General features: G+C 35.2%; 3 protein-coding genes across 3 annotated transcripts in view; 1 reads left to right on the forward strand and 2 right to left on the reverse strand.

Annotated features, from left to right (window-relative positions):
• LOC144968627 (mitochondrial glutamate carrier 1-like) overlaps nt 1–790 on the reverse strand; it is a 60126-nt gene extending 59336 nt beyond the window's left edge. The window contains exon 1 of the mRNA XM_078907153.1: nt 321–790. The gene's annotated coding sequence lies outside the window, so the exon portion shown is untranslated. The remainder of the gene's footprint in view (nt 1–320) is intronic.
• An 8467-nt stretch (nt 791–9257) lies between these two features.
• Nucleotides 9258–18775, reverse strand: LOC144968630 (smad nuclear interacting protein 1-like). Its single transcript, XM_078907160.1, has 2 exons — nt 18653–18775; nt 9258–11749 (listed from the first exon to the last, which is right to left on the reverse strand). The coding sequence occupies exons 1-2, from the start codon at nt 18659–18661 to the stop codon at nt 10862–10864; spliced, it is 897 nt and encodes a 298-aa protein (XP_078763286.1). The 5' UTR covers nt 18662–18775; the 3' UTR covers nt 9258–10861.
• Nucleotides 18776–19062: 287 nt separating this feature from the next.
• Nucleotides 19063–27660, forward strand: LOC144968629 (uncharacterized). Its single transcript, XM_078907158.1, has 6 exons — nt 19063–19254; nt 21276–21378; nt 22270–22366; nt 23167–23186; nt 24830–24951; nt 26763–27660. Exons 1-6 carry the CDS (start codon nt 19183–19185, stop codon nt 26904–26906), a joined length of 558 nt encoding a protein of 185 aa, XP_078763284.1. The 5' UTR covers nt 19063–19182; the 3' UTR covers nt 26907–27660.
• The last annotated feature ends 318 nt before the right edge of the window (nt 27661–27978 follow it).

The raw sequence follows: 27978 nt of genomic DNA on the forward strand, positions 1-27978 counted from the left end.
CTACTACTACTACTACTACTACTACTACTACCTACTACTACTACTACTACTACTAGACCCTCTACTACTACTACTACTCCTACTACTACTACTACTACTAGACAACAACAACAATAACAACAGCAGCAGAAGCAACAAGGACAAAGAACAAGCTTCAGTCAGAGCCTATCTTGTCGAGATCCAGTAAAATGAAATCAGTGATAAAAGGAGAACAAATTGAGTTGTTAAATCATTTTACTTGTGACGATAATAATAATGATGATAATGCGGTGCATTGTTAAAATACCACATAATGACAAATGAGTGAAAAATAACCTTACCTTAAAAAAAGCGCACTTCTCCTTCTGAACAAAAAGAACGTTGAATTAAATGTATCCTTACGTTGATTATATCAAGCAGGTGGGCATTTAAAACAGACAATGCAAAATTATTGAATTATATACTCCGCCCGCTGTCCAAGAACCTACTTAATCGCATTAAATGACACGTTATAAAAAAAAAATCGAACACCAGCAGACCAGCAACACATGGGACATGGGATCGGAGCGAATCGTTAGAATTCAATGAAAGAGTCGGGGAGTGAAAACAAAGATTAAAACTGCTTCTCAGTGAATAAAAACATCATTTGTCAGGCGCTCAACTGCCGGATCCAGGCGTGGGGTATTGAAGATTGAAAACACAATATTTTTTTGTAACTTCTGTTATTATTATTCGCGACTCAACACTGAATAAAACATGGATCAAGAGCTTGTTTTAACCTTCACTGAGCCTCACCTTTGAACTGTGACCTATTAATTAAGGTATACTTCTTTGTATTTTCCCACTGAAGAGTTCTACATCATTTTCGAGGAACACGGAAGTTAACTGGTAAAATTGCATTGTGTAAAAAAAATGTCAGAATTTGTTTCCCTTGCATAATTCTGTAAACCTCATCAAACGAGTGAAAAATGGTATTAGAGAGAGAGAGAGAGAGAGAGAGAGAGAGAGAGAGAGAGAGAGAGAGAGAGAGAGAGAGAGAGAGAGAGAGAGAAGATAAGGAAAGACATTAAGAAGAGAATAGGGGAAAATGGTGGGACTACGAAGTGCCATATTAAAATGTTAATTAGAAATCAGAAAGATACAAATCGGGAAAAGGAGATAGAAAGACAGAGAAAAGAAAGAAAGAATTGGACTCCACATAAATGGAGACGCCACTTGGAATATTGCTGGGCATATTACCACACACACACACACAAAATAATAAAGAAATTAAACATGCAATCTGCAGATAAAAGAGAGAAAGAGAATGTCCCATTTCGCTCAAGAAGAACCTAACTACCAAAGTATTGTAAAAAAAAACAAAAAACAAAAGGCTGGGAATGCAGTAACTGCATGACCTTTCAAACTTGACACGTCTAAGATAGCAAAAATATGGGGTGTTGACCGATAGCTACGTGTTGACCCAACTTCCACGATTAAGTTAAAATTGGCAAATTTTTACTTGGTCAAAATTGATAATTTCAGAATTGATGTCACAGTAACATGCGTCACGTCCGTAACTGCATCACATTTTCTGATTATTTATTTATTTTATTTATTTTTTTTTTTTGTTTTTCTCACTCAGTCATTTTGATAGAAAACCTTTTTTTTTTTTTTCAAAGTGAAAAACAGTCCATTCCGGTTTAATTCAGTCATTTACAATACGTTTTTGTTTATTTTGTATATATGGGTTTATGAAATAGTTTCATTTGTCAATTCATGAATGTCACGTAACGTGTGTCACTTTTGCTGACTTTGTTTTTAAGGGTTTTACGGCGCCTGCAACACATTTAGGTCAATCCGTGTGCTCACCTAAATGTCTCAATCCTGACGCAAGCACGTCTCCACTAAGAGGAACACACTCAAATGTTTACAAATCATTATGTAAAACAAAACAAACAAAATACAATGCATAACACAGAGAGAGAGAGAGAGAGAGAGAGAGAGAGAGAGAGAGAGAGAGAGAGAGAGAGAGAGAGAGAGAGAGAGAGAGAGAGAGAGAGATGATTTGCAAGAAGATAAAAATCCCAAACCTAATTGTACATTTTAATGTTTCCCTCCATCCAACAACTATTCTAAATATATTTCAGAGTTATGTTATGTTCTTATCCATGTTTCAATTAGCTTTCACTCCACAATTTATGAAAACAATATAGTTGTTTGATGTTTATTTCATGTCACCGTAACATGTGTCACATAACAATATTATAGTTGTTTGTTTGTTTTTAAGGGTTTTACGGCGCTTGCAACACATTTAGGTTATATCAGCGCCAGTAAAAAGAAAGATAATGGGATAGTAAAAAGTTCTAGAACTACAACTAAGCACCCAAGAAAAAGTAAGACATAGGGGAACTAAGAAGAAAGAGGGATCAGATGTAGATTCCAAGAGTATACCACCAATGTACTTAGTTTGAGATCCCCTATAAGTCTCATCCGGACACAATCACATAATCCAACAAGGAGGAATACACTCAAATGCTTACATTATACATTCAAAATAACAAATATAATAATAAATAACAGAGAGATGATTTACAAGGAAATAACATCTCCCAAAACAATAACTATGCATTTGACTGTTTCCCTCCCAGCTAGGACTCCAGCCAAGGCCAAGACAAAGACAGAAAGCATGTTGGAAAACAGATATAAGTGGATAGAAGACACAGTATGTACCACCCCCCCCCCCTGCCCACTACCGGAGGTCAGGAACCCCACTAGTTATAATTGTTTGGTGTTTATTCATGTCTCCGCATGTCACATTTGTTCATTATTACTTTTTTTCCCCCGCGATTTAAATTTGCGTTATCTATTCCACAACAGAAAATCTTCTTTGAAGTTGTTATCTTTGAGAAAAACGTGTTTTTATTATTGGTACCCCTCCCATATTTTGTTTAGGGGTTAGTTTGTCACTTTATTGAATCAATAAACTGAGCCCCACCCATATATACGTGCGCCCGCGCGCACACACGATCTATTTCCCATAGTGCGGCTATGTAGTCTTTGGTATGACACTCGTTTCGGATCAGAAAGTAGAAAGTCCTGGGTTCAAGCCTCGCTCGGCGCATATTTATTTGAGTCCTTGGAAAAGGCTTTTTACGTACATGCTCTGACCGTACTCAGGTGTAAAATGATTGCCTAGCCGTTAAGAGCGTTGTCTCTGTCGGAAAAATTGTAATATCGCCAAACAGGCGTCATGACCCGTTCTACATATTCTACATACGCGTTGATGTCCGTCACTGACCCTTTGTAAAGCGCTTTGAGTACGTTTAGTGGATATTGCGCTATACTGTTATAAAATCTCACAGCAACATTAAGTCACCTCACTCAAGGCCAAAGACGGAAATTAACAGACAAAGAGCCAGCAGAGGTGTCGGTGGTTCAGAGACACGGTGTCTCGCTTGTCATAAATCAAGCGATGTTAAGCGTAGTCAGTGGCAGTGATCGCAGAAAAAAAGATTGATACTGACTGTGTGTCTTTGGGGAAAAAACATTTTACAATCATCACCCTACTCGACTCAGGTGTGAATTATTCCTGGATATGAGTAATGATGGATATTTTAAGGGTGTTGGTATGATAGTACAAAAGTCGTCGAACAGGCGACATGTACTAATTAAAAGTAATAAACAAAAATGAATATAACAGCTTCAAAAAAGAAACGGAACGTTTCGGGCTCAAACATTTTCTTCAACCAACAAAAAACAATAACAACACAAATACATTACGGAACGTTCACATATTACGTCATCAGCTAGGGGGGGGGGGGAGGGGGGTCTACCAAATGTTGACATGTGTTGACATGGGGGAGGGGGGGGGGGGGGTCAGACCCAAGATGATGTCATCAAAACATAGGCAAATTAAGCCTATTTCAAAGTTTGTTCCTTTCAAAACAGCTAAAGATAAATTGCTATGATGAGTATTGCCCATCTCTCAAGAAACAAGATGGGAAAGGGGTATCACTTCTCAAAAGGCGAACTTGCCCTAAATGTTCATTGTATCACTCCTCGATCACAGCAATGAAAGACCATTCACGAAAATGCGGCATACAAGAAGAACAGCAAATGGGAGAAAATGATGACGATGAAGATGAAATTGATGATACTATTTATAGTACATTGCCAGAGGTCCAAGGCAGAAACATTTTTGAATCAATTAATTTTATGTTTGGAAATTGAAACAGAAATTCATTCCACTAAAAAACTAATATGCTATAAAATAATTTGCCTCCTACTATTTTAAATTACACTTTCTGAATTTTTTAAATAGCACCTGCACCAAGTAGCCTAATTTAAATAATGTTTGTTAGATTTTATCTTTGCAAATTTAAATTTTATGTCCCCATTGTATCGTAAAACATAAATTATCAACAGTTTCTGAAATTAATAAAATGTCTGAATGTGTTTTATCAAACGTTGATAATCAATGTTTATGGTTTGAAAAACGAATAATAAATATTGTGAAATTAAAGTTATCTTTTAGTTTTTATTAAATTAGATGACGTCATCATCTGTTGGGGGGGGGGGGGGGGGGTCAGGTCAATGATGACAAGTGATGACTTGGGGGAGGGGGGGGTCTAAAAAGGGCAAATTTTTGATGACGTAATATGTGAACGCTCCATTACTAAAAAATCAGATCGACCACAGTCCATAAGATCAGCCGGGGAAACAATTAAAACAGTGTGAAGTGCAGTGAGCATGGTAAACCCGTGAAAATAGTCTACAAATTCTCATATTTATTCATTAACAGTATTAACAGGGTAAGGGAGGGATTGGGGGGGGGGGGGGTAGAGAGTCATATAAATACCCCCCCCCCCCCCCCCCCCCCCCCCCCTGTACCTAAAATTTGCCAAAAAACAAACCAAAATTTGCCAAGAAATTTGCCAAAAATACCAAAATTTGCCAAAAAATTTGCCGAGGAGAACTAAGCATTTCAGTAAAAATTAACACGCGATACAGAAAAAAAAAATATAAAAGACAATTTATTTCATTTAAGGAGGCTACATTATGAATAGCGTTGTTACAAAGAGTTTAAAGGATCATTATCCGTAGAGAGTAGCTTCCCTTGGTTTGGGCCCAGGCAAAGCTGCAACATTTCTCAAGTTTCGCACTTTTTTTTTTTCGTTATTTTGTTTTCGCTTCTTTTTTTTCTCAAAATTTGTCACGCGATTTGCCAATTTTCCCAAAATTTGCCACGATTTGCCAATTTTGGGAAATTTGCCAAAAATGTGCGGATCGCCCTGATATTTGCGGCCGCAAAAAATGCAGATGACAGGTTTATAGATATCATTTGGTAATAGAGAGATAGTAAGTTAGGCTGATCAATTTAAGAAATGATTGTATATAGGCTAATTTATATTTGCTTTGTTGATGGAATATGTTTTGCAATTGATTAAAGATTCTTATTTATAATTATAAGCTGCACCATCACAAGGTTTCAATAATACAGACACGAGCCGGGTTTGTTATGTAAAAACAAATACCTCCTGGTCTTTTGGCCAAAAGTTTATGTTTTGTTTGTTTTTAAGGGTTTTACGGCGCTTGCAACACATTAAGGTTATATCAGCGCCAGTAAAAAGGAAGAAAAGGGGATAGTAAAAAGTTCTAGAATTACAATTAAAGCACCCAAGAAAAAGTAAGACAAAGGGGAACTAGGAACAAATAGGGATCAGATGTAGATTCCAAGAGCATACCACCAATGTACTTAGTTTGATGGGTTTTTTTTTGTTTTTAAGGGTTTTACGGCACTTGCAACGCATTTAGGTTATATCAGCGCCAGTAAAAAGGAAGAAAATGGGATAGTAAAAAGTTCTAGAATTACAATTAAAGCACCCAAGAAAAAGTAAGACAAAGGGGAACTGAGAACAAATAGGGATCAGATGTAGATTCCAAGAGCATACCACCAATGTACTTAGTTTGAGATCACCTATAAGTCTCATCCGGACAAAAGCACAAAATCCAACAGAGAGGAATACACTCAAATGCTTACATTATCCACTAAAAATAACAAATATATTAATACATAACAGAGAGATGATTTACAAGGAAAAAAATATCATCCCCCAAAACAATAACTATGCATTTGACTGTTTCCCTCCCAGCCAGGACTCCGACCAGGGCCAGGAAAAAAAACAAGTAATCTCATTCCAAGACAAAGGCAGAAAGCATGTTGGAAAACAGATATAAGGGTATAGAAGACACAGTATGCACCTCCCTGCCCGCTATGGGAGGTCAGGATCCCCACCCAGTACTTAGTTTGAGATCACCTGTAAGTCTCATCCGGACACAAGCACAAAATCCAACAAAGAGGAATACACTCAAATGCTTACACTATACATTAAAAATAACAAATAATGCATAACAGAGAGATGATTTACAAGGAAAAAAATATCATCTCCCAAAACAATAACTATGCATTTGACTGTTTCCCTCCCAGCTAGGAGTCCGGCCAGGGCCAGGAGAAAACCAAGTAATCTCATTCCAAGACAAAGACAGAAAGCATGTTGGAAAACAGATATAAGGGGATAGAAGACACAGTATGTACCTCCCTGCCCGCTGTGGGGGGTCAGGATCCCCACCCAGGCAAAAATTTATCATAATCTCTTGATATAGTGGGCGACATTATGGGCCTCTAAAATGTTTAATTGGAAATGACAATTCATTAAATTATACGTATGTGCAAAAGGTCAGGATGTGTCTAATGATTAGAAGGACTAATGTTATATTAAATAATTATGAATAGCTATGTTATATTTGCATAGATTTGGGCTTGACTGACGGGCCGGTAGATTTTCCTCCTTTTTGACAAATTGTCATTATCATCACTGGGGACCTGTGCTTGTGTCAGGATGAAACATTTAGATAATCTCAAAATAAGTACACTGATAGCGTGTTCTTCCTTTTTCTTGGGTAATTTAATTGTAATTCTAGAACTTTTTACTAGATCCCATTTTCTTCCTTTTTACTGGCGCTGATATGACCTTACATTTGTTGCAAGTGCCGTGAAACCCCAAAAAAACAAACAAATACCTTTCTCATTCATGAACTAATTATGGGTTTTTAGGTTTAGGAAAATTAATCGCAAAGTCTTGCAAATTTTTCTGTTTTTAGCTTGCATAATTTGGGATTTTTTTTGTGTGCAAAAAACCGCCATGTCAGATAAATAATAACGGGGCCCTATTAACTTCATCCCAACATGACCATACTGGGTGTAAGCAAATTGAGATTCAAAGTGTTGCAATGTTTGTTTGTTTGTTTTTTAAAAAGGATTTTACGGCGCTTGCAACACATTAAGGTCAGATCAGCGCTAGTAAAAAGTAAGAAAATGGGATACCGTAGTAAAAAGTTCTAAAATTATTCTCCGTTTGAAATTACGTAACGTAAATGATGAACGGCACACATATATATCTCTGTAACAAGTAACAATGTATTTATTTGGTGGAAATAATATTTACAAATGAAAAATCCAACACTGAGACAATGGAAATGAGATGCTCTTTTCAACCCATCTCTACACACTTAACCTACACAACATATCAACCACGTACATGTAATAATTTTATGCAACACAACATGGAAAGAAAGGGATTAGTGAAGAAGTCCGACACTGACAGTGCTTGCAACACTCATAGGCAGACCTGCTACTACTACTAGTACTAGCAGCTAACAAGAGAGAATATATTATTTATATATATATATATATATATATATATATATATATATATATATATATATATATATATATATATATTATATATATATATATATATATATATAAATTGGGGGGAGGGGGGGGGGGGGGGAGAGTAGAAATCTGCATTACCCCAAAATGTTTCATAGTCAGCCTTATGAATTGTCACTTAATCGTTTTTGTGATGTAGTCAAACCAGTCACTCTACTAAAGCACAATACCTATACTTGTTCATATTGAACATGTGTTGTATATTATATATCCGTTCCCTAAAAAAAAAACGAAAGAAAAAAAAAACACCTCATTTTCGATAAATTTAAATCTAAAATTTAACTTTAAAAATCCATAGCTGGAGAAAAAAAAAAATCGAATTTGGTCAAATTTGGGCCCAAAAAACTATATAAAGGGAAGTCTATTTTATGTCATATCCATGTCGGTAATGAGGAACAGGAATGTACATAATTTAAAAATAAAAAACCCCGCAAAGAACTAAAAAAAACAAAACAAACAAACGAGAGAGTCCATCAATGCCTATAACCGTATAAGGTTACAATTACAAGTGCTCAGAAGGCGAAAAGTATAAGTATAAGGGACTTTCAAATTGAATGTTAGAGTGAAGAACGGAAGTAGAACCTGGCAACAAAGTACCCCATGTTTCTATTTCTAGTTCTAGAGCAAGTGACCCTGATAGTGATCTTGTTTCACTTTCGGCACGAGAAAACAAAAATAAAACAATAAACTCAAAACAAACAACAAATAATCATTTTTTTAAAAAGGATCCCGGTAAAACTATTTATCTCGACACTGTCAGTTTACAGAGTGTGTTAGTATAATGCTGCCTCAGTGTCTGCAGTTATATGAAACAAAATTTCTAGGTGATTAGTCATAGTCATATACATATAACATCCGTCTTGTGTCTCTTCAAATGTTTAACACTTTTGACCTTGCTCCCCAACCCCCTTATTATTGGACGAGGGGATCTGGTCTAGCTGCGGGTGACCATAACATCCCATGGTCCTATCATGGGAAAATACCTGCCCATTTATTAATTGTTTTCTTTGATATTTTAAATATGTATCAACATGCGACAAATACAAAGCAATTCATCCCTGCATCAAGTGTAATTTGCCTAGTGGCTCGACAGACACATGTGATTGTGGTTTAGTTTAACAGCCAGACACTGGTAATGTTGTCAGGGGGAAGAAAAATTCAACTGTAATCTTACAGAATCATGACATTTAAGGTTAGATCTTAATAGGGGGCTGGGGGTGTCCCCTGAACTGTCAGTTTGTAGAAACACTCGCTTCAGACTGTTATTAATCCCAGATGCATTGAAGATTTATTTTTTTTCAGTAACTTTCCATCAATGGGTTTGAAAATCAATCCTATCCAGTTCAACATTGTATCCGTTCTTTTCGTTTCGTTTTTAAGGGTTTTACGGCGCTTGCAACACATTTAGGTTATATCAGCGCCAGTAAAAAGGAAGAAAATGGGATGGTAAAAAGATTTAGAATTACAATTGAAGCATCCAAGAAAAAGTAAGACAAAGGGGAACTGGGAACAAATAGGGATCAGATGTAGATTCCAAGAGCATACCATCAATGTACTTAGTTTGAGATCACCAATAAGTCTCATCAGGACACAAGCACGGCCCCCACTAAGAGGAATACACTCAAATGCTCACATTATAAATTATAACAAATATAATAATACATAACAGAGAGATGATTTACAAGGAAAAAAATATCATCTCCCAAAACAATAACTATGCATTTGACTGTTTCCCTCCCAGCCAGGGACAAAACCAAGTAATCGCATTCCAAGACAAAGACAGAATGCAAGTTGGAAAACAGATATAGGGGGATAGAAGACACAATATGTACCTCCCTGCCCACTATGGGAGGTAGGAACCCCAAAAAAACTGTCGCATGAAATAAATAAATAAGAAAATGAGAGAAATAAATTGAAAATTTAACTCTTTAATTCCCTGGGTCCTCAAACAACAAATGCCTCCATGTCTGACGACCTGAGACCAGTGATCATCATGACATCATGTGGGATGCAACAAAGAAAAGGCGGACAGGTGGGGAGAACCACGGGTCTTTGACTTCCAGTAAGTCATTGGATCCATAAACTTGTCAAATGCATTGTTTGGACTACAAATGTATAATTCCTTCCTTTTATTGCCAAATTGGGACCTAAAATTTGCCCCCAAAAAACCCCCCCAAAATTTGCCGAGGAGAACTAAGCGTTTCAGTAAAAATTAACACGCGATACAGAAAAAAAAAATATAAAAATAAAAGACAACTTATTACATTTAAGGAGGCTACAGTTATTAATTTACACAATATAAAGTGAATAGCGTTGTTACAAAGATTTTAAAGGATCATTATCCGTAGAGAGTAGCTTCCGTTGGTTTGGGCCCAGGCAAAGCTGCAACATTTCTCAAGTTTCGCACTATTTTTTCGTTATTTTGTTTTCGCTTCTTTATTTTCCCCCAAAATTTGCCAAAATTTGCGGATCGCCCTGATATTTGCGGCTGCAAAGTGCCATTTGCGGCTGCAAAAAATGCAGATGACAGATAATTGGGTTGCTTATAACACCAACTAATACCCTCTTTTTTTTCTATTTGACTGGTACAAATAGTATAAAATAATAGTGATAAATTATATAAAATTTATCCAAAAGTGACAAAATGGTACACATAACTCTTCACATATTATACTTGTAATTTGATAAAACAGTCATTTATATCTGAATTTCCCGGTAAACGAGAAGCGTGTTTGTAGCCATCTGAGAAATTGCTCATAATTCAGGTGAATGAATGAATTGATCCTTGAAGTTGCCTATATTATGTCGAATAAACACTCAAACAATATGTGCATAAAAGGGAGAGTATATCAATTCTAGTTATAGTTTAAATCAAAGAACTGGTTGAAGTGATTTTATCCAATCTTCACATCTGTGCCCTTCACACAGAAAACTTGATATATTGTGTCACAACTAGTTTGTAACACTGATACATAATCAAAACAAACTAAGAAAATGAAAGGTGATATTTCATTGTTTCCAACTTTTCTTCTCATAAAAACACGCAACTCGTTGCATTGTTGCACAGTGTCAAATAATCTCAGGAATCATTAATGAGATTTTAAAATCTCACATGTCATCCACATCACCACTCCTAACTTCTGAAAGATCAACATTATCATGCAACAAAACATATTCTCTGCTACTGAATCCAAATTTTAACACATCCTTCTCTCTGAGTTCATAATATCGCCGAGCTTCAATTTTCTCATTGTTCAAATAAGTACCGTTTGCTGACTCGAGATCTATAATGAATGGTCTCACTCTTCTCCCTGTTGTTCCATCATCTCTTGTAAAACTGACAGCCCTGAATTGCAATACTGCTTGCTGCTTGGAGCAGGATGGATGGTCAACAGGAATATCTGCAATTTTTCTTTCACGCCCCAGAAGAAATGCACTTTGTCTATGTATGTGTAAAACAGGTAGTGCAGTTTCACCTTTAAAAGGATAAAGTCTCCATTTCCGTTTGGGCATCATGGCCTCAGGTGGCTCATTATATTTTATCACAACTCCCCGAAAAGTGTTTGTATCCTCTGTTAATTTTCCTGATAGCTCAAAATTCGGATTTTGCTTTGGTTCAGTTTTTATTTCTGTACTTGAATCATCCATAACAGGGTCTGACGGATTGTTCAAACCAATATCACCACCACTATTCCTCTCCCTCTCTTGTCTGTGTTCTTGACGTCTCGCATCATAATTAGATCTCTGTCTTTGCTGATGCTCAAAGTTCTCTGCATCCCTTTCCTGTTTTATACGTAGATCTGGGTCATATTCATCTTGTCTATTTCCTCTGTGTCTAGAGTGATCCTTTCTATGTTTTCTGGAATGTCTTTCAGGAGAGTCGCGATGACGGTGACTTTTTGAATGATAATCTCTTTTGTGATGTTTGCGGTGTTTTCTGTGGTGAGAATCCTCTTCATCTGAGGAGCTGTCATGACGATGCTTCTTTGAATGCTTCTGAAAAACAAAATAATTTGGGAGAAAATATATAATTCATCATCAAGGCTGGTTTAAACAGCTTCCTCAAATAACCAAAATCATACAAAAACAAATTTCTTATTGTCAATTTTTGAAAGTAATCCATATCTTCAAACAGCTGACACCACAAATTTTGACTTTCAATTAAGTGATAGCCCATACCATGAGACATGAACATGTGATAAAAAAGAAAATAAAAGCTTGTGTAGATATGTCTGTTTCATGAGCTAAACTTTTCATAGTCTATTAATAAACTATGCTCCAAATTATAAGAGCTGGAAAATCGTGTTGTTTTATTGGATAGAAAGCGCTTTTCAGTAATTTTCACTAGTCTATTTATCTATTTGAATATATACCAAAATTCATATCCTAAAACCAACTGTGAAATTGCTTTATATTACAAAGAAGAGAATGAACCACAAAAAACAGTGTGAAAAAAAAAAATGTGAAAAAAAATAATTTCATAAATTAAATTTAGAGGCATATTAAAATCAAAATGTTACTGAGGAATCAGGAAGTTCAACTTTTACTTTTTTATCCTTTCTGTCACCCCCCAATCAGTTGCCAGGTGACTGCAGGGACTGTGCTATTTGTAGTGTTTTCAAACAACTGTAGCTACTGGGTCAGTCATGATTTCATGACAAATTAAAGTCAGTCTGCTGAAACTAAATCACAGCTGCATAGCAGCCAACTTTTCAGTGGGCAAAAACAAAACATTGCCAAGCGCACAACCATTTTGGTTGATTATTCCAAGCCCCATCCTCCGTCCCCCTGGGATTGGGGAAGGAAGGAAGGAAGGGGAGGTGTGCAAAATCTTCTTTAAAACTTAGGTAGAGATGATTATGATTGGCTGGAAGTTATGGCAATAAAGATGGCGAAGCACTTGTGGCATGATGTGTGGTCATGGATGTTGGAGGTGTGATGTACTGGTAGTTGTTGCTGTATTTATTTTCGTACTCTTCTGCTGATAAGTCAAACCGCAACAGCGACAATTTTACTGTGAGAGTTGGCCACTATGCAACTGGCTCGAACATAACCTAAAGAATAGCAAGTGACACATTCGCCCTAGAAAAATTTAGCGTCATGATAAAGGCAAAGGGGAAAGAGAGTCAAGTGAGTATAATAAAGCAACAATTAGCACAGAAGTTTTTAAATGTAAACCCGAAACAGAGTCTGTAGGGTAAAAGCTGGTAATTGCACCATCATTTCAACGGTCTCACTTGAGGCCTGCCAAGAACAGCCAATTTGTCAAATGGGTAACCCAGACAATTAATTTACATGGCCAATTAATTGTATTCTTAGGAAGTTTTAACATAGATTTATATCATGTTATTCACAAGAGTACTTTTTTATAATGGCCACTGCTGTCAGGTGAATTCACACAATGAGGAATATCATGTCAGACGATGATGACGATGTCAGTTGTGTTTCTGATAATGAATCGGACATTGAAGTTAATTTTGAAACAGAAGATACAGAGACATTGTTAGAACCCGATATTGATGAAAATAGTGATCCAGAACCAACCCTAGAGTGGTCAGACTCAGACAAACTAGAGGATTTTTCAGCACTTTACGGCCAAACACATATGTTTCTTGTTTTATAAAAATGTAGATAAATTGTTCCTCCACCTACCACAATTTAAATTATGAAAATCCTACCAATAGAGATGGCACAATCATTTTTTTTTTGTGACGTGAGGTAAATTTTCCGGCAAAGTTGTTGGGATTAAACTTCATGGGATTGGGCTGTCAAGCAATGGGTTTAAAAAATTGAAATTTTAATTGGACTTGACTTTGACTCCAGTCGTTAAGTTGTCAGAAATCTTTTAGAGCATGTCTATTACTAATTACACTGCAATCCGCCTAAAGATAATCTGCTGGGGACCAGAAAGAAATAATATAGCACATATTCCCGTTGAATGGCTCTATGTCCTTTTCAATAAAATCTCAAGAATAAAAAGGAACATGAAAACATGACATACAAATATTAGCAACAGGTCTATACATATAGGAAGAGGCATTTCGAATGAGTCTGAATAGTCTCCCGTGGCTATTCAGGCTCAAATTCCAATGTGCGTGCGCAGTGAAATGCAGTGGCAGAGGGCGGAACTGATAAAGAAACAAGAAGAGTTCAGAAGAAATTCTGTTTTGCACATATCAATATCAGACTGACTCAGCTTATAACCCTGCTTCGGACTGCAGAAGGATGTTGCATGTCTCACACTATCAGAATATGTAAATTAAAAAAAAAAAAATTGTCCTGATTTAGTTTAGACGTCGCGCTGTGTTGTTAACAAAGCTTTTCCTTTAGACCACAGTTACTTTAACAAACATTTTTCTTACTTTTGAAGAGTTTTAACTTTTCTATTTAATTTCTAACTGGACTTCCAATTGATCAATGATTTTGTCTTTCTTATCAAATAAAACAGGTTCAGACTACCTGTTAATAGTTACTATAATTATTATTTTGATTCGCATAGCATAAATTTTATTTAATTATCAATATTTAAAATCATTAAAATATATTTTAATAAAACAAAACTATACTGCCATGGAAGACTTCACACTGAGTCCAAATAACCTGTTGACTGCATATGCAAATTGTAATTTAAGTCCAAACAGCCATATCTATATGCTAGTAAATATATATATTTAAAAAATACAATGAATTAGACATGTAAATGAGCTCTATAAAAATTGACTGATACACTGATACTCTTCGTAATTCGTCGCAGCGGAAAACTCCAAAGAAACGAAATGAAAGGTAAACAGCAAGCTCACTTGAGCAAAACAATGGCAGAAAACTAATTTGAGCGAGAACTAATTAGCCTACTTACCATTGTTCCTTATAATTAAGTACCTAATCAGTGAAGAAACTAGAAACGGTCAACGAGTTTGTTTACAAAGTGAGGCAATCGAGATGTACTGTAGCAATCCCCAACTTTTGATTTGAAGGTGTCTACATAACGCACTTCCGCTTTCACATTTTACTGTTTTCATACTTTTACTTCCCTCCAGGTAAATTTGGTCATTTTGGCTTAGAGAAAACAGTGAAATTTATTGCTCAGCGGCTCAGTTAAAATTGGCTACCATTGGGATCCCAGCAGGTTTGGAAAGTGAAAAAATAATTATTTCACGAAGGCTGTGTGAAAATACACTGGGATGTGTTCAGACATGGCAATTCTAAAAAGTGTCGTTTAGCCTTGGCAATATATCTATCGTTAACATAAATGGCCCATGAGCTATGCGTAGCGCTGTGGAACATTCCTAATTACATTACGGTCATTCGACTACTATTCATGAATTCTTTCTTTCCTTTTTTAAAACAATTGAATTTGACAAATTGACTGATTTCAGTTAATTGACTGAGAATTTACTGGACTACTTGCTGTTTTCGGTTTAGCAGAAAATCTTACAACCATCCCAACACACTGCCACTAATTCCATATTGTTCAAGCTTATAAAGTAGACGTTGGTGAGGGACAGAATCAAAACATTTTGCAAAATCTAGGTAGATGGCATCAACCGGCATACCATTGTCAAGCATTTGAGTCCATTCTCCAATACAATCAAGGAGTTGTGTAGTGCAAGAGCATCCACTAAGAAACCCATGCTGGTTAGGTGACAAAAAGGGGTTCATTATGGCTTCTCTAAGACAAGATTCATATTGCTTGCAGATTACTGAGGTCAAGCTTACTGGTCTGTAATTTGATGGGTCCGAATCTTTACCTTTCTTGTAAATAGGACATACTTGAGCATTTTTCCATTCGATTGGGAGTGTCTGTTCAACAAGTAACTTATTAAAGAGTAATGTCAAGGGCTTGGAAAATTCATTACATGCCACTCAGTAATTTAGGGTGGATCTTGTCTGGCCCCATTGCTTTAGAGGGGTTTATCTTTTTTAGGTTTTCTAGGACCTGCTTTTCAGTGATAATGGTGTCTTCAAGAAACTCATCAATGCCACTCCGTTCAAAGTTTGAGAGATCTTCTCTGGTGAATACTTTAACAAAAAAGTCGTTAAATATCTCTGCTTTTTCAGAGTCACTGCTAGCTGTGGAACCATCGTTCCTTTCAAGGTCTACTATACCACTCTTAGATTTTAGTTTAGAGCTTGCATATTTGTAAAATGGCTTTGGGTTATGCTTTGATTTAAAGGCTAATTGTTTTTCAAAGGCTCTTTTAGCTTTTCTTACTTCCCATTTCGCTTGGTTCCTGAGCTTAGCATACTCGGAATATTCTTCTCCTTTTAAGGTTAGAAGATATCTTTTATTTAAAGGCAGCATGATTTTTCTTTATAGCGGCAATTGTTTTTGTATTTGTCCATATGGGTTTGCCTTTTGAGTTCATATTGGTAGGCTTGCATTTTGGAACGTTCTTATCGACAGTATCATGTAGTGCTAATTTGATTATTTGCCACATCTGTTCAGTGTTCTTGTCCGATAGTACATCAGACCAGTCCTTGTTGCCAAGTTCTTCACGTATTGCATCAAAGTTCGCCTTGTCATATGCCAGTCTGGGACAAGTGGCCATACTAGGGGGCTTGTAACATTTAACTAAGAAGTTCAGAACTGAGTGATGGCTTTTGCCAAATGGGGCGCACCTATTTACTTGTTGGATCATGTCTTGCTCATTGGTCATCACTAAATCAATACAGTTGGGTGTACAGCCTGGCTTAAAGTGGGTTGGCTCGGTTATGTGCTGGAACATAAAACTGTCTCTAAAAAAAACATTCTAGAAATCTGTAGGCTTGATGTTGATCAGATACAGGTGTCGACAAGTTTGTCCAGTCTATTTCTGGCCTATTTAAGTCACCCATAATAAGGACATGGCTGAAACCAGTATTGTTAGCCTTTATAATCATTTTATTTAGCATGTCATTGTTTATGTCGGTGCTATTTGGAGATCTGTAAAGGGAACCAATCAGTAGATTATCTTAGAGACTCTGATTGCGTAAGAAAGTGCCAAAAGACAATAGAGAATAAAAATTGGCTGCGGTTATTCAGAGTCGACTCTGAATAACTGTCTAAGGTTATACAGAATCGACTCTGAATAACTGTCTAGGGTTATTCAGAGTCGACTCTAAATAACTGTCTACAGTTATTCAGAGTCGGGGAGTCGACTCTGAATAACTGTAGACAGTTATGAGTGATGAAGTTCCAGTTACCAACCACACGAATTTTCTGTTTTTTCTTCTCTCCACCTCTGTTTAACTCAATGGGAAAAAATCGTTTTACTTTTTGGTATTTTCTCGTCTCTTCTGTCATGGCAGTTTTTTGCATGCTGATTTGCATTGCAGCCGCAAAATTTGAAATTTTTTGCAAATTTTCGAGATTTTGCAAAAACAAAAAAAAAAAGAAATATTTTTTAAAATATAGTGGGGACCAGTGATGATAATCTTCCGCGGATTTCTGGATTTGTTCATAAATGTTACGTTGTTTTTGTCATGTCAAACATTTTCTGCTCAGTGGTAGTTCAGGGGGAAAAAAACCCAATAATATGGCTTCTATCATTTTTTGACACCTCTGCTCAGTTGCATGAATTTTGGTGACACTCCTTTATTTATGACGTTATGGCGCCAAATGTCAAAAGTAGCACAAGACACGACATGGTGGCCATGAATGTGAAGATGATCGAAAGGGAAGGGGATGGGTGTAAATATTTGTGTACTTTTTAGCTGTAGCATGATAGTACATTCATTTGGCGATTTTATAAGTTTTATAAGAGTGTCTTTTTTTTTTTTTCCTTTTTAATTTTTGTTTTGTTTTTGTTTGATTGTTCTGAATTTGTTAATAGAATTCATTACAACTTGTGTCTAATTATAAAACAATTTTTAAAAAAATTAAAAATCAATTCATTACTTCTCTCTCTCCCTCTCCCTATCTTCATATTATGTTTATAGATATCATTTGGTAATAGAGAGATAATAAGTTAGGCTGATCGATTTAAGATATGATTGTTTATAGGCTAATTTAATATAGTGTTTTGCTTTGTTGATGGAATATGTTTTTTGCAATTGATTTTAAAGATTCTTATTTATAAGCGACTGAAGTTGAAAAATTGCCAAGTTTTAATAATTGCACTAAAATTGCCAAAGTCACAAAGTAACTGTAGTAAACTGGTATCAAATTGAAAGAAACTCATCTCGCGAGAACTCAACTCGATAGGCTACTCGGCTCTAAATATCTGTACACATGGTTATCCAGGGTCGACTCTGAATAACCATCTACAGTTATCCAGAGTCGACTCTGAATAACTGCCTACAGTTATCCAGAGTCGACTCTGAATAACCACTTCGTAAAAATTACACTGCGGCGATGGAAGGGGGGTCGAACTTACTGGCACGACCACCACTGGAGTTTTGGATAGCTCAGACAGCAGGCCGTGCTCGCCCCGGCCAGGCAGAATTGTCATATACCACTAAGGTCACGGGTTCAAGCCCCCATTGCTGCCGTGAAATTTTAATTCTCTATTGTCTTCTGGCCCTTTCCTACTCCATTTCTTGTCATTATCAACATAGATAAGGCATAAGGCATAAGTACAAGTCCCACTCACTTTTCTGAACTGAATGAATTACTCTTATACTTATACTACTCTACTCATACTGCATAACTTTACATTCTGGTGAAGACGTCAGCTGCTAAAAAAGGTTCTTCAATTTTTTTTCAGGGCCGTGATTTTGAAATAAATAAAATAAGTGAGTGTGAGTGTGATGAGGCCTTGTTGACTTCGGTCTATTGACTATTGAAGTTGAGTTTGGAGTTTGTTGTTGAGTCCTCATGGCGACAGTAGACTAACCAAACCCCCTTTCAATAATTCTCACCGACTAGAAAGCTGAATTAATCCAATCAATTGAGCAAGTATTTTTTAAAAATGTGTATACCTTATCCATGGTTCTCACGGAAATTTCATAAGAGAGGAGGTAGCCTATTCCCGATTTCCAAACGATTTGAGGATGAAACTCCGAAGCAATGAGAGATACAAACGAGGATAAATTTATGACAGATAGTTCTCTAACTTATTGCCAAAAACAATAAACCCCAAAAATGTATTCATTTTTGTATTTTAAAATGACTAAACAATCAAATTAATCAAATACCAAAAAAAATTTAATTGTTCATTTTAATTTATTTTTTTTGGAAAAAAAATGTTATTTTTGAAAAAATATAGCTGATTTATTTTAGATTTTGTTTGAAAACTTTCAACCTGGCAGTAAATAAAGATCATAATTTCCGGTATTTATTTTGTCCTTCGAACATCAAAGAACTCCGACCAAGGGAAATCAATAGAATTGCTTAAGTTGTAAACAAACAGAGAAGGGTTCTCTAGCCTTAGCAGTCAATGTTCTTGTCACCTGACACTTGATTGTACTCGATGTTCTAAAATCAGTTCTAAACAAGGTCCAATTCAAGAATGGAAAATACATACAAGACAGTTGTACAGGGAGAAGCTTCAGAGTCAGAGGATGAGGAAGACAATGAAACAGTAATTGATAATATGATTATGATAGTGTTAGTGATAGAGATCTTGATTCTTGATCTGGTCCAAAAATATATGATTTTTAAATCTTTAAAGATCAAATCTGAGTTTCGCCCGCCCTTAACTTCAACTTTAAAAGTGGCGTTTCAGCCAAATTTGACTTTATTACAAATCACAATATTTTTCGTCAACTCTTCTTCTCCCCCTCTTTATCCTCCCTCTCCTCCTCCTCCTCCTCCTCCTCCTCCTCCTCCTCCTCCTTCTTCATCTTCTTCTTCTTCTTCCAGTTTCTATTCTAGATAGATAGTTCTTCTTCTTTGTGTACCACTCTATATTAGTAACAGAGTGGCGTGAATACAATTTAGACTGAACCCCGGGGCTAAGGACATCTAAAGTTCTGTTTAAAAAATAATAAAAGAATTACGAGATTTTCCCTCAGTTTTGGATTCTATTAGACTTATAAAGATATCCGCTTTTGCAATGAAAATTATCCGATGCAGACACAGGCTGAGAACATTGGTTCTTGATTGGGAGAGTCTTATTGGGGCACATTCTAATTCTACTATTATTACTATTACTTCTACTACTACTACTACTACTACTACTACTACTACTACTACTACTACTACTACTACTACTACTACTACTACTACTACTACTTCTACTATTATTACGACGACAACAACAACAACTACTACTACTACTACTACTACTACTACTACTACTACTACTACTACTACTACTACTACTACAACTATCTAAAATACTGCGAAAAAACAATTCTTCGTCCACATCTATTACTTGTTATGGTTTTAAAAGAATAGATCAAGTATTCGTTTAATAGGTTATAATATTGTACTACTAGAGATACTACTACAACTACTACTACTGCTACTACTACTACTACTACTACTACTACTACTACTACTACTACTACTACTACTACTACTACTACTACTACTACTACTACTACTACTACTAAAAAGCACACAAACAAACAAACGAATAAAAGGGCCCTCATCTGTCTCAAATGATTGCATTTAATTGCATTTAATTTATAACCAAAAATACCTGGATACCTCTGTATAGAGCTTTTAGACTTGGTGTAGTCTCCTTCGCTCCTCCTCATCTATTAATGATTGGACCAATTTTTATAAGTGAACTTGTTTCCTAGGGTGTTGCTTATCTCCAACTCTGCTTTGAATTTATTCAATTTTTTTTGCTGATACTGTGGTTTCTTGCAGTTTATTCCAGTTATTTGTAATTCTAGATGAAAAAAAGTTCCTTCTTTCATTTGTTTTAAAACGTTCTTTTTTCAGTTTCTTGCTGTTTCCTCGTGTCTGAATGTTCTTGTTTGGTTTAAGGAATCCTGCCTCTACCCTGTCTATTCCCTTTACTATTTTATATGTTTGGATCATATCTCCCCTTCTTCTCCTGTAATCTAAGGTCGGGAGATTTAATTCTTTCAATCTCTCACAGTAGGTTTTGTCTTTCAGGTGTGTGATAAGTTTTGTTGCTCTCCTTTGCACTCTTTCCAAACAGTCAGCAGTTAGCATATTCCAGCTTTGATCTAACCATAGTCTTGTAGATGGTAGTCATGTGTTTTGTTTTCAGATTCTTGAAATTTCTTTTCACTATTCCGAGTGTTTTACTAGCCTTAGATTGAACATCTTGAATTTGCTTCTTGAAGTTTAGCTTCCTATCAATAAATACTCCTAGGTCTTTTTCCCCATTGGATTTCTGCAGGGGTTTTTCTTTCATTATATAGTTTGCTTCTCTGTTGTTTTTTCCTAGGTGAAGAACTGCACATTTATCTACATTGAACTCCATCTGCCATATATTTCGGACCATTCTTCAAGCTTTTTCAAATCTTGTTGTAAGGTGTTTCTTTCTTCTTCTGTATTAGCTACTCCATAGAGCTTAGTATCATCGGCAAAGATTTTACATTTAGATGATAGATTGTCTGGCAAGTCATTGATATAAATCAGGAAGAGAAATGTAATTTTTTTCTTACATATTTTCAACAGCAGTCGCCACAACCTGTTGTTGTACAAGGAGAGGCATCAGAATCTGATGAAGAAGAAATTGATACAAGTGTCAACAAGAATAGTGGTATTACGCCAATAAAATGTAATTTTTTTATACTCTCTGACTTTTTAGCATTTCAAAGATAAGCTTCAGAAATTATTTGCTATATAATCCACATAATGAGACTGGAAAATCGCTCATAACATTAATATATTAGTTATGTAACAATTTTTTAACTCAAATTCTTAGGGAAAAATAAAATGAACTCAGTTTTAAAGAACCGTCAACTTTAGCCATTTCTTTGCACCTGTTCCATATGTTTAACATGTATTTTCACATGTATAACTAAAAAGATAATCATATATTTGATCAAATTGTCAAAATAAGGAGAAAAGACATCAACCTGCATGAACCAATGTGACCTTTAACTCTCTACATTAATAATAACACATCTTCTCTACTGCACTCCTTCATTGAATTGCAAATCTTTCAGTCAATCAATGCAAGGTCTTAGTTGTAGGCAACCTACGCGCTGCTCGTATCTGTGTTTGCATGCAAATTGATCTGGGTCTTTTTTTGGTTAAAAAAAGAATACAGGTTTTCATGATTGACTTTTAATACAGTAAATTGCATTACATCCCTATAACAAACTCTCTAGATAGTGAAATAATTTTCATGGTCCCAGTGGTACGGTCTTTGCTTCATACCCGAAAGGTACAGAGTTCGATCACCCACCTCTGCAGTGTGTCGCCTTGACCAAGTCACCTCGCCCTAGCTCAGTTTGCGGCGCTGCACTGCGGCTGATGCCTGGATTATTCCAGCCTTCCTTTGGAATATACCCTTGAGACAAATTTCCCCTATGGGACGAATAAAGGGAAATTTATTAATTTTTTTTTCAATATATAACATGAGTTTAATTAGTGTATTGGAATATTGTTGAAACCTGAACAATCCCCTTTAATTTCAAAATCATTTAACTTCATTATTTCACAGTGTCCCAGTCACCCCATTCATCCATCGATTCAATGGAAGAGACTGGATCATCAACAAACTCATCACCTAAACATATCAGTCGTCCTAAATATGATTCGTATGTACTTTTTCCCCCTTGTGATAGACACTCTTACTTTATACATTCAAAGGTTAAGTTTCAAATGTACCTAGAGACAACTCGTCTATTAGTGATGAAACAAGTGCATATATATGAAACAATTAGGATGGTTACCTCATCATTAAGTACAGACTAGAGATAAAATAACAAATCTGAACAAAATGTTAACTGGTTCTAAATGAAGTCAAGGAATATACAAGCTAGCAATGCCAGTCAAGGTATCAAACTTTTAATATTCCACTAGTTAATGCTGTCAGTCATCTTTTCTCATTTTCCCCAAAATTATACAGTCTGCGTATGGGAGAACTTTCTTGTTGTCAACCCTGGGCGGGAGCATTATTTAGCCCTACTAAACTAGAAAGCACCTTCATTTTTTTCATTTTCTTTTGGATATGCATATTGACAGTAATACTTGTTTGAATCATTTAGTTTTTTTAAGAGGAAGAAGAATGATAATAAAAAGTATGGGATAAATGGTGAGAGAAATTATGTATGGAAAGATATGTAGTCTTCATTATGGTTATTAAAGAAGCTTTTCTACCCACCTATATACCTAATTTGAAATGTCCTTATCCCGTCGTCACTCTGATCTATGTCAATCAGAGAAAGAAAACAAAAATAAACGTAGCACAATTTTTATTTGTCAAATGAGTGGAAACATCACAGATCGCTGTTACATAATTATGGTTGTAATGACCTCTTTAGAAGAGTTGTAAAATGTTCCTATTAAATTATTGATTATTAGATCAATTCATTCATTAAATTATTTTTTATTTCAGACTTCTTAATCGGAAATTATGTAAGTAATTTTATGTTTTCGTATGTAAGTAATTTTATGTTTTCTTTTGCCTGATTTTAAAGTATTTTTTTATTCAAAAGAAAAGTCCTCTACAGTCATAAAGCCATGGGACATGAATATCCCAGTTTCTGTCGCATAAAATTGGTCATATAACTGCTTGCTACCATATGGATAAGAGGCATTTGTTGATCACAATATAATTTTTGCTTGACCTAGAAGGCCCAACTACATATTGACTTCTGGATGGAAAGAGGGTTTCCGAAAAAGTCTTGTCTGTTGAACCCTCAAATTTTATCCCTTTTTGTGTTTAATTTATAAACGGGGGTCCCGATAGCTCAGTTGGTAGAACACTCGCTTCACACACAAAGGGACTGAGATCGATCCCGGGTACAGTCAAGGTTTTTTTTCTGACCCTCCCCTTACCATCCAGCAGGATTGGGTAGCTAGGTCTGTTGGATCTTTGCGATAGACCAGCATCCTATCTAAAGGGTGGCAAGCAATTGCTATTGTCCTTTCTACACTATAGAAACTGGGATGAACTCTGGCTCCATTGACTGAATGGGTCTGAAGGACTACTCATAAATGACATATATGACAACACAGCGAAGGACAGGTAGAATGATTTCAGAATAATCTATTCACCTAAATCTGCCCTTTAAGTGCTGGGTGTAACAGGAATCACTATAATTTACAAAAAGTCTCAGATCAGCATGCACGACCTTACAAACTGATACCATTGATCACATTGTAACATAAATTTTAATATAGACACACTTAATTCCACTGACATTAGGGTCTGTGGTCAACCAAAACAATTTACTATTAGAAATTGTAAACTTAACGAAACACTGAACATTCAATTCCTTTTAGTTCATCATTATTTTAAATCAATTTGAACTCTAACAGAAAGAAATATGATTTTTATCATCACCATCATCATTATTATTATTATTATTATTATTATTATTATTATTATTATTATTATTATTATTATTATTATTGAATGAACAAAGAAAAAACCCCAACAATTTCTGGTCACCTGGTGATTTAAGTTGATATTTGGAAAACAGCTAATTTCCATCACATTTGGTATGAAAATAATTCTACTACAATTATTGTAGTGGGACAATAAAGATCTTACTGAAGATATCAAGTTTTGAAATACTCTAATCACTAATAAACGTACGCGAACCCTCTGTGTTATCTGCTTTCCCAATAGATTTTTGATACTTTTCCAAATTGGATAAAAAAACATACTCAGTCATTCAATCCAAATAGAAAAGTGGCAAGTTTTATTAGTTTTTTTTCCCAATTCCACTACCATGTAAAAATTTAAAATAGTAGCTTTAATAATATGCTTATAACTTAACTGAGAATGTGTAAATAATGATGGGGTAAATGTAACCACAGCCAGATACCCAGGAAGCCGGTGTTAGAGTTGAGTGAGTTAATCATGAATATAGGATGCTGTGAGTTGGGTTTGGCATTTGAAGAAGTCCCAATTTATAAACTTAAATTGCCACGATCCAGTGATGCACCAAGTTAATTTCTAAAAAATGGATCACACCAACTTATAAAAACGCCCATTAATTGATGATGCAAATTATTTTAACATTTATTTCATGTATGAATTTTGCTTACAGGGGAGAGCAACCTATCACTGTGCAATAATTTGAATGGACTGGTCAGTCAGACTTATTTATCCGCAGCCAAGGAAATCAACAGTTATTGTCAACAACTTTCAAAGTCACATACAGCTATTCAAGTGAGTTTTTCGTATTTTCTTCTTCTTTTTTTTATTTTAAATTTATTTATTTATTTTTTGCTTTTTCTTTCTTTCTTTTTTCTTTTTTTTTTTCTGAATAAAATCATATTTAAAAGAACCACTGATTAAAAAAAGAATCGGGTTGAGATATTATTTAGACTATATACTCGCATTAGAATCCTTGATGATGCTGTTACACTGGGTGTCCATAAAGTCTTTCCCTGTTTAAAAACATCCTTATCAGAAAAGATGTTACTTTAAACATGGACCTATGAATACATGGTCGATATTCAGGAATGTGGGATGCTTCATGTAATTCTAGCATATCTAAAAAGACATTTAGTTATCATTTTCACTGTAAAAAAAAAGATAGGCGTAATACTCTTTTGTGCATCTTTCAACACCAAGCATGCACTTTATGTCTCAGCAAATGTAGAACACCTGTATCTGTCTTTGTTTAAAAAAAAAAACTTCATGCCCTGTAATGGTCTGTTGGGCTATGAAACTTTGTTGAGATACTTTTGGCAATTTTATTTCATGCAATCTCATTACACATAGAGAATGTTGTCTCACTGTTGTGATTCCAAAATAGGAGAGAAAAAGTTCATGTTCATTTCGCTAACTTAAGTGATGATGAAGGTTGATGAACAAATGACTTTCTTTCGAGGATGGTGAAAATATGGTGAAAATCAGAAGTATATAAGTGCAACACGCAAATCTCAAAATCATGGAAATTTCGAACACATCTCAATTCCCCGTTTTGATCCCTCTATTTTCATAGTACTAGCAACACGATAATCTTGAACACTATCGAAGGCGAACACAGAAATCTCAAACGAACTAGACCTTCACTTTCGCATTCGTTGATTTCTTTTGCCTATGTTTCTATTGAATGGAAAAGAAAGCTGCCATCGCTCTCCATTGGCGTTAACTGTACTAGTTAATGTGTTTTACGTGCGTGTGTGCATATATGTATATGGGTGTGTGTGGAGAGAGGGAGGAAGTATGCGAAGTATGTTTGACCAGTCTCTTGTGCATGCAACATCTCACTTTATCTAATGTGTACCAGTACCAGTGGGAGACAAGCGAGGTAGTGGTGGTATGAGACTGTTACTGTTATTGTTATGCATTAAAATCAAAGAAGTGATTGGGGGTGGGGAGGTAAGTGAGGAGTGGTAGTGATTAGCTACTGGATTTGTAGATAAAGACATTGAGTGTTGAATATGTAATCAACAATGCAATGTGCTGGTTTTGTCTTCTTATTATAGTTACACGAAAGGGTAACATTATACCATCTTTTATTGAATGAAACAAGATGCAGTTAACATTGCAATCATTATAATTAGATCTTACTGAAACCACCTTGTTTTATGATTTGTTTAGAAGACAAAAATGTTTCTTGTATTTGTAGATTTTTCAGTCATCACAACTTGGGTCAAAACATTTATTTTTTTATTTATCTTATTTTGGATTTGCCTTTAATTTAGATGCAGTGGTAGATACTCAGTAAATTTCTAATTCATATCAACAAGTGTAAAAATGTGTTCATTTTTAATTTCACATGCAGGATATCCCTGACTAACAGATTCGACGGTCTTTGTAGTTATTAATTTGTTAGTTAATTTTTATTCCTAAAATTTAGTTAAGTTTGTCTTTTGTTTTGTTTTTTGTTGTTGTTTTTTTTTTTATATTTTTTTTTGTGTGGAGGGGGGGGGGGGGGGGGGGGGAGGGGGGTTGTTTTTTGTTGTTTTGTTAAAGCTGTGTTCTGTTTTTATAATATTCACCAATTTTCTATTTTACATCATCACCAGGATGTTTCCCACCATATGAGACTGATGACAAATGACTTATTCAACTTGGATGACCGTATCGACATAATCGCCACATGCAAACTTCTGCCAGACATCAAATTTTCACCTAGAGAGGAATCAACATCTGCTAGCTCCACTTCATGAAATATAATTTAATCCACAAAACGGGGATTATTTATTAAATATTTATTATTGCTGTGTCGACGATGTTAAAGTGAAAAATTAGACTGGTGTGAGATTAAGATTTGAATATTGTGTACAACATAATGCCAAACAAAGCTGAGAGAAAATCGAGAGAAAAAATAAATAAATAAAAAGCACCTCTCTGGGATCAAATTTAAACCTTAGATATAGATATTCTGATTTCTTGACAAGATAGCAAAAATGTTTGGCAATCAGAAGGTCTGCAGTTCAAACTCAATTCTCAGTCTAGGGGGTTGAATTTTGGAATGTTTTTTTTTTTTTTCTGAATTGTTTGAACACCGATTTATGCACAATTTTTCATATTTACATTTATTTTGAACAATTTTTCTGAACGTTTTATGAGATTACTTTATCATTCCTTGAGAAATATGTGGGTGTTTAAGAAGATAATCTTAATTAATGACAACCCAACGATATACAAACAATTGGGTGTAATTCATGTTGGAGACAATAGTAATGGCAGTGACGGTCATGTATTCATTTTCAGATCCAATATCCCAAATCGTTATGGGCTCATTATTATACTAAAAATACTCTCAATCCAATGCAAAATGTTGTTCAGTATAATAATATTGAAAAAAGCCCATATCTACGTTCAGCTATTCGACTTGTTAATATGAGCACATAGGCAGTGAAAAATTGAAAAGTTGAAACAAAAATAATTAAAAAATAAAAGAGAAGAAAAAGAAAGAAACTGGATTATTATTATTATTATTATTATTATTATTATTATTATTATTATTATTATTATTATTATTATTATTATTATGGAGAAATCACACTTATTTGTATTCACCAGCTGTAAATAAAATGTATAACGATTAAAAAATATAAATCTTTCAATAAAATCAGTGCAGAGATTTTGAAAGTTTCAAGCTTGGCACCTTGTTTTTATAATACCATTTGCTAAAAGTTGCTAAAAGTTGTACCACTTCATGCTGTCCCATTGATTAACGTTGAAATTGTGGAATAAAAACAAAAGGTGCTGGTTTTTGAAGACTTATCAATAAGA

Source organism: Berghia stephanieae, chromosome 3 (genome assembly GCF_034508935.2).
Source record: "Berghia stephanieae isolate SIO BIC M18660-M18661 chromosome 3, UCSD_Bste_1.3, whole genome shotgun sequence".
Classification (NCBI taxonomy): domain Eukaryota; kingdom Metazoa; phylum Mollusca; class Gastropoda; order Nudibranchia; family Aeolidiidae; genus Berghia; species Berghia stephanieae.

Bases quoted from the DNA above. Each gene is read 5' to 3' on its own strand.
- LOC144968629 (XM_078907158.1), top strand. From the start codon at position 19,183: ATGGAAAATACATACAAGACAGTTGTACAGGGAGAAGCTTCAGAGTCA. The intron at 19,255-21,275 runs GTAATTGATAAT...TATTTTCAACAG, and splicing joins ATGAGGAAGACAATGAAACA to CAGTCGCCACAACCTGTTGT. The intron at 21,379-22,269 runs GTAATTTTTTTA...ATTATTTCACAG, and splicing joins TGGTATTACGCCAATAAAAT to TGTCCCAGTCACCCCATTCA.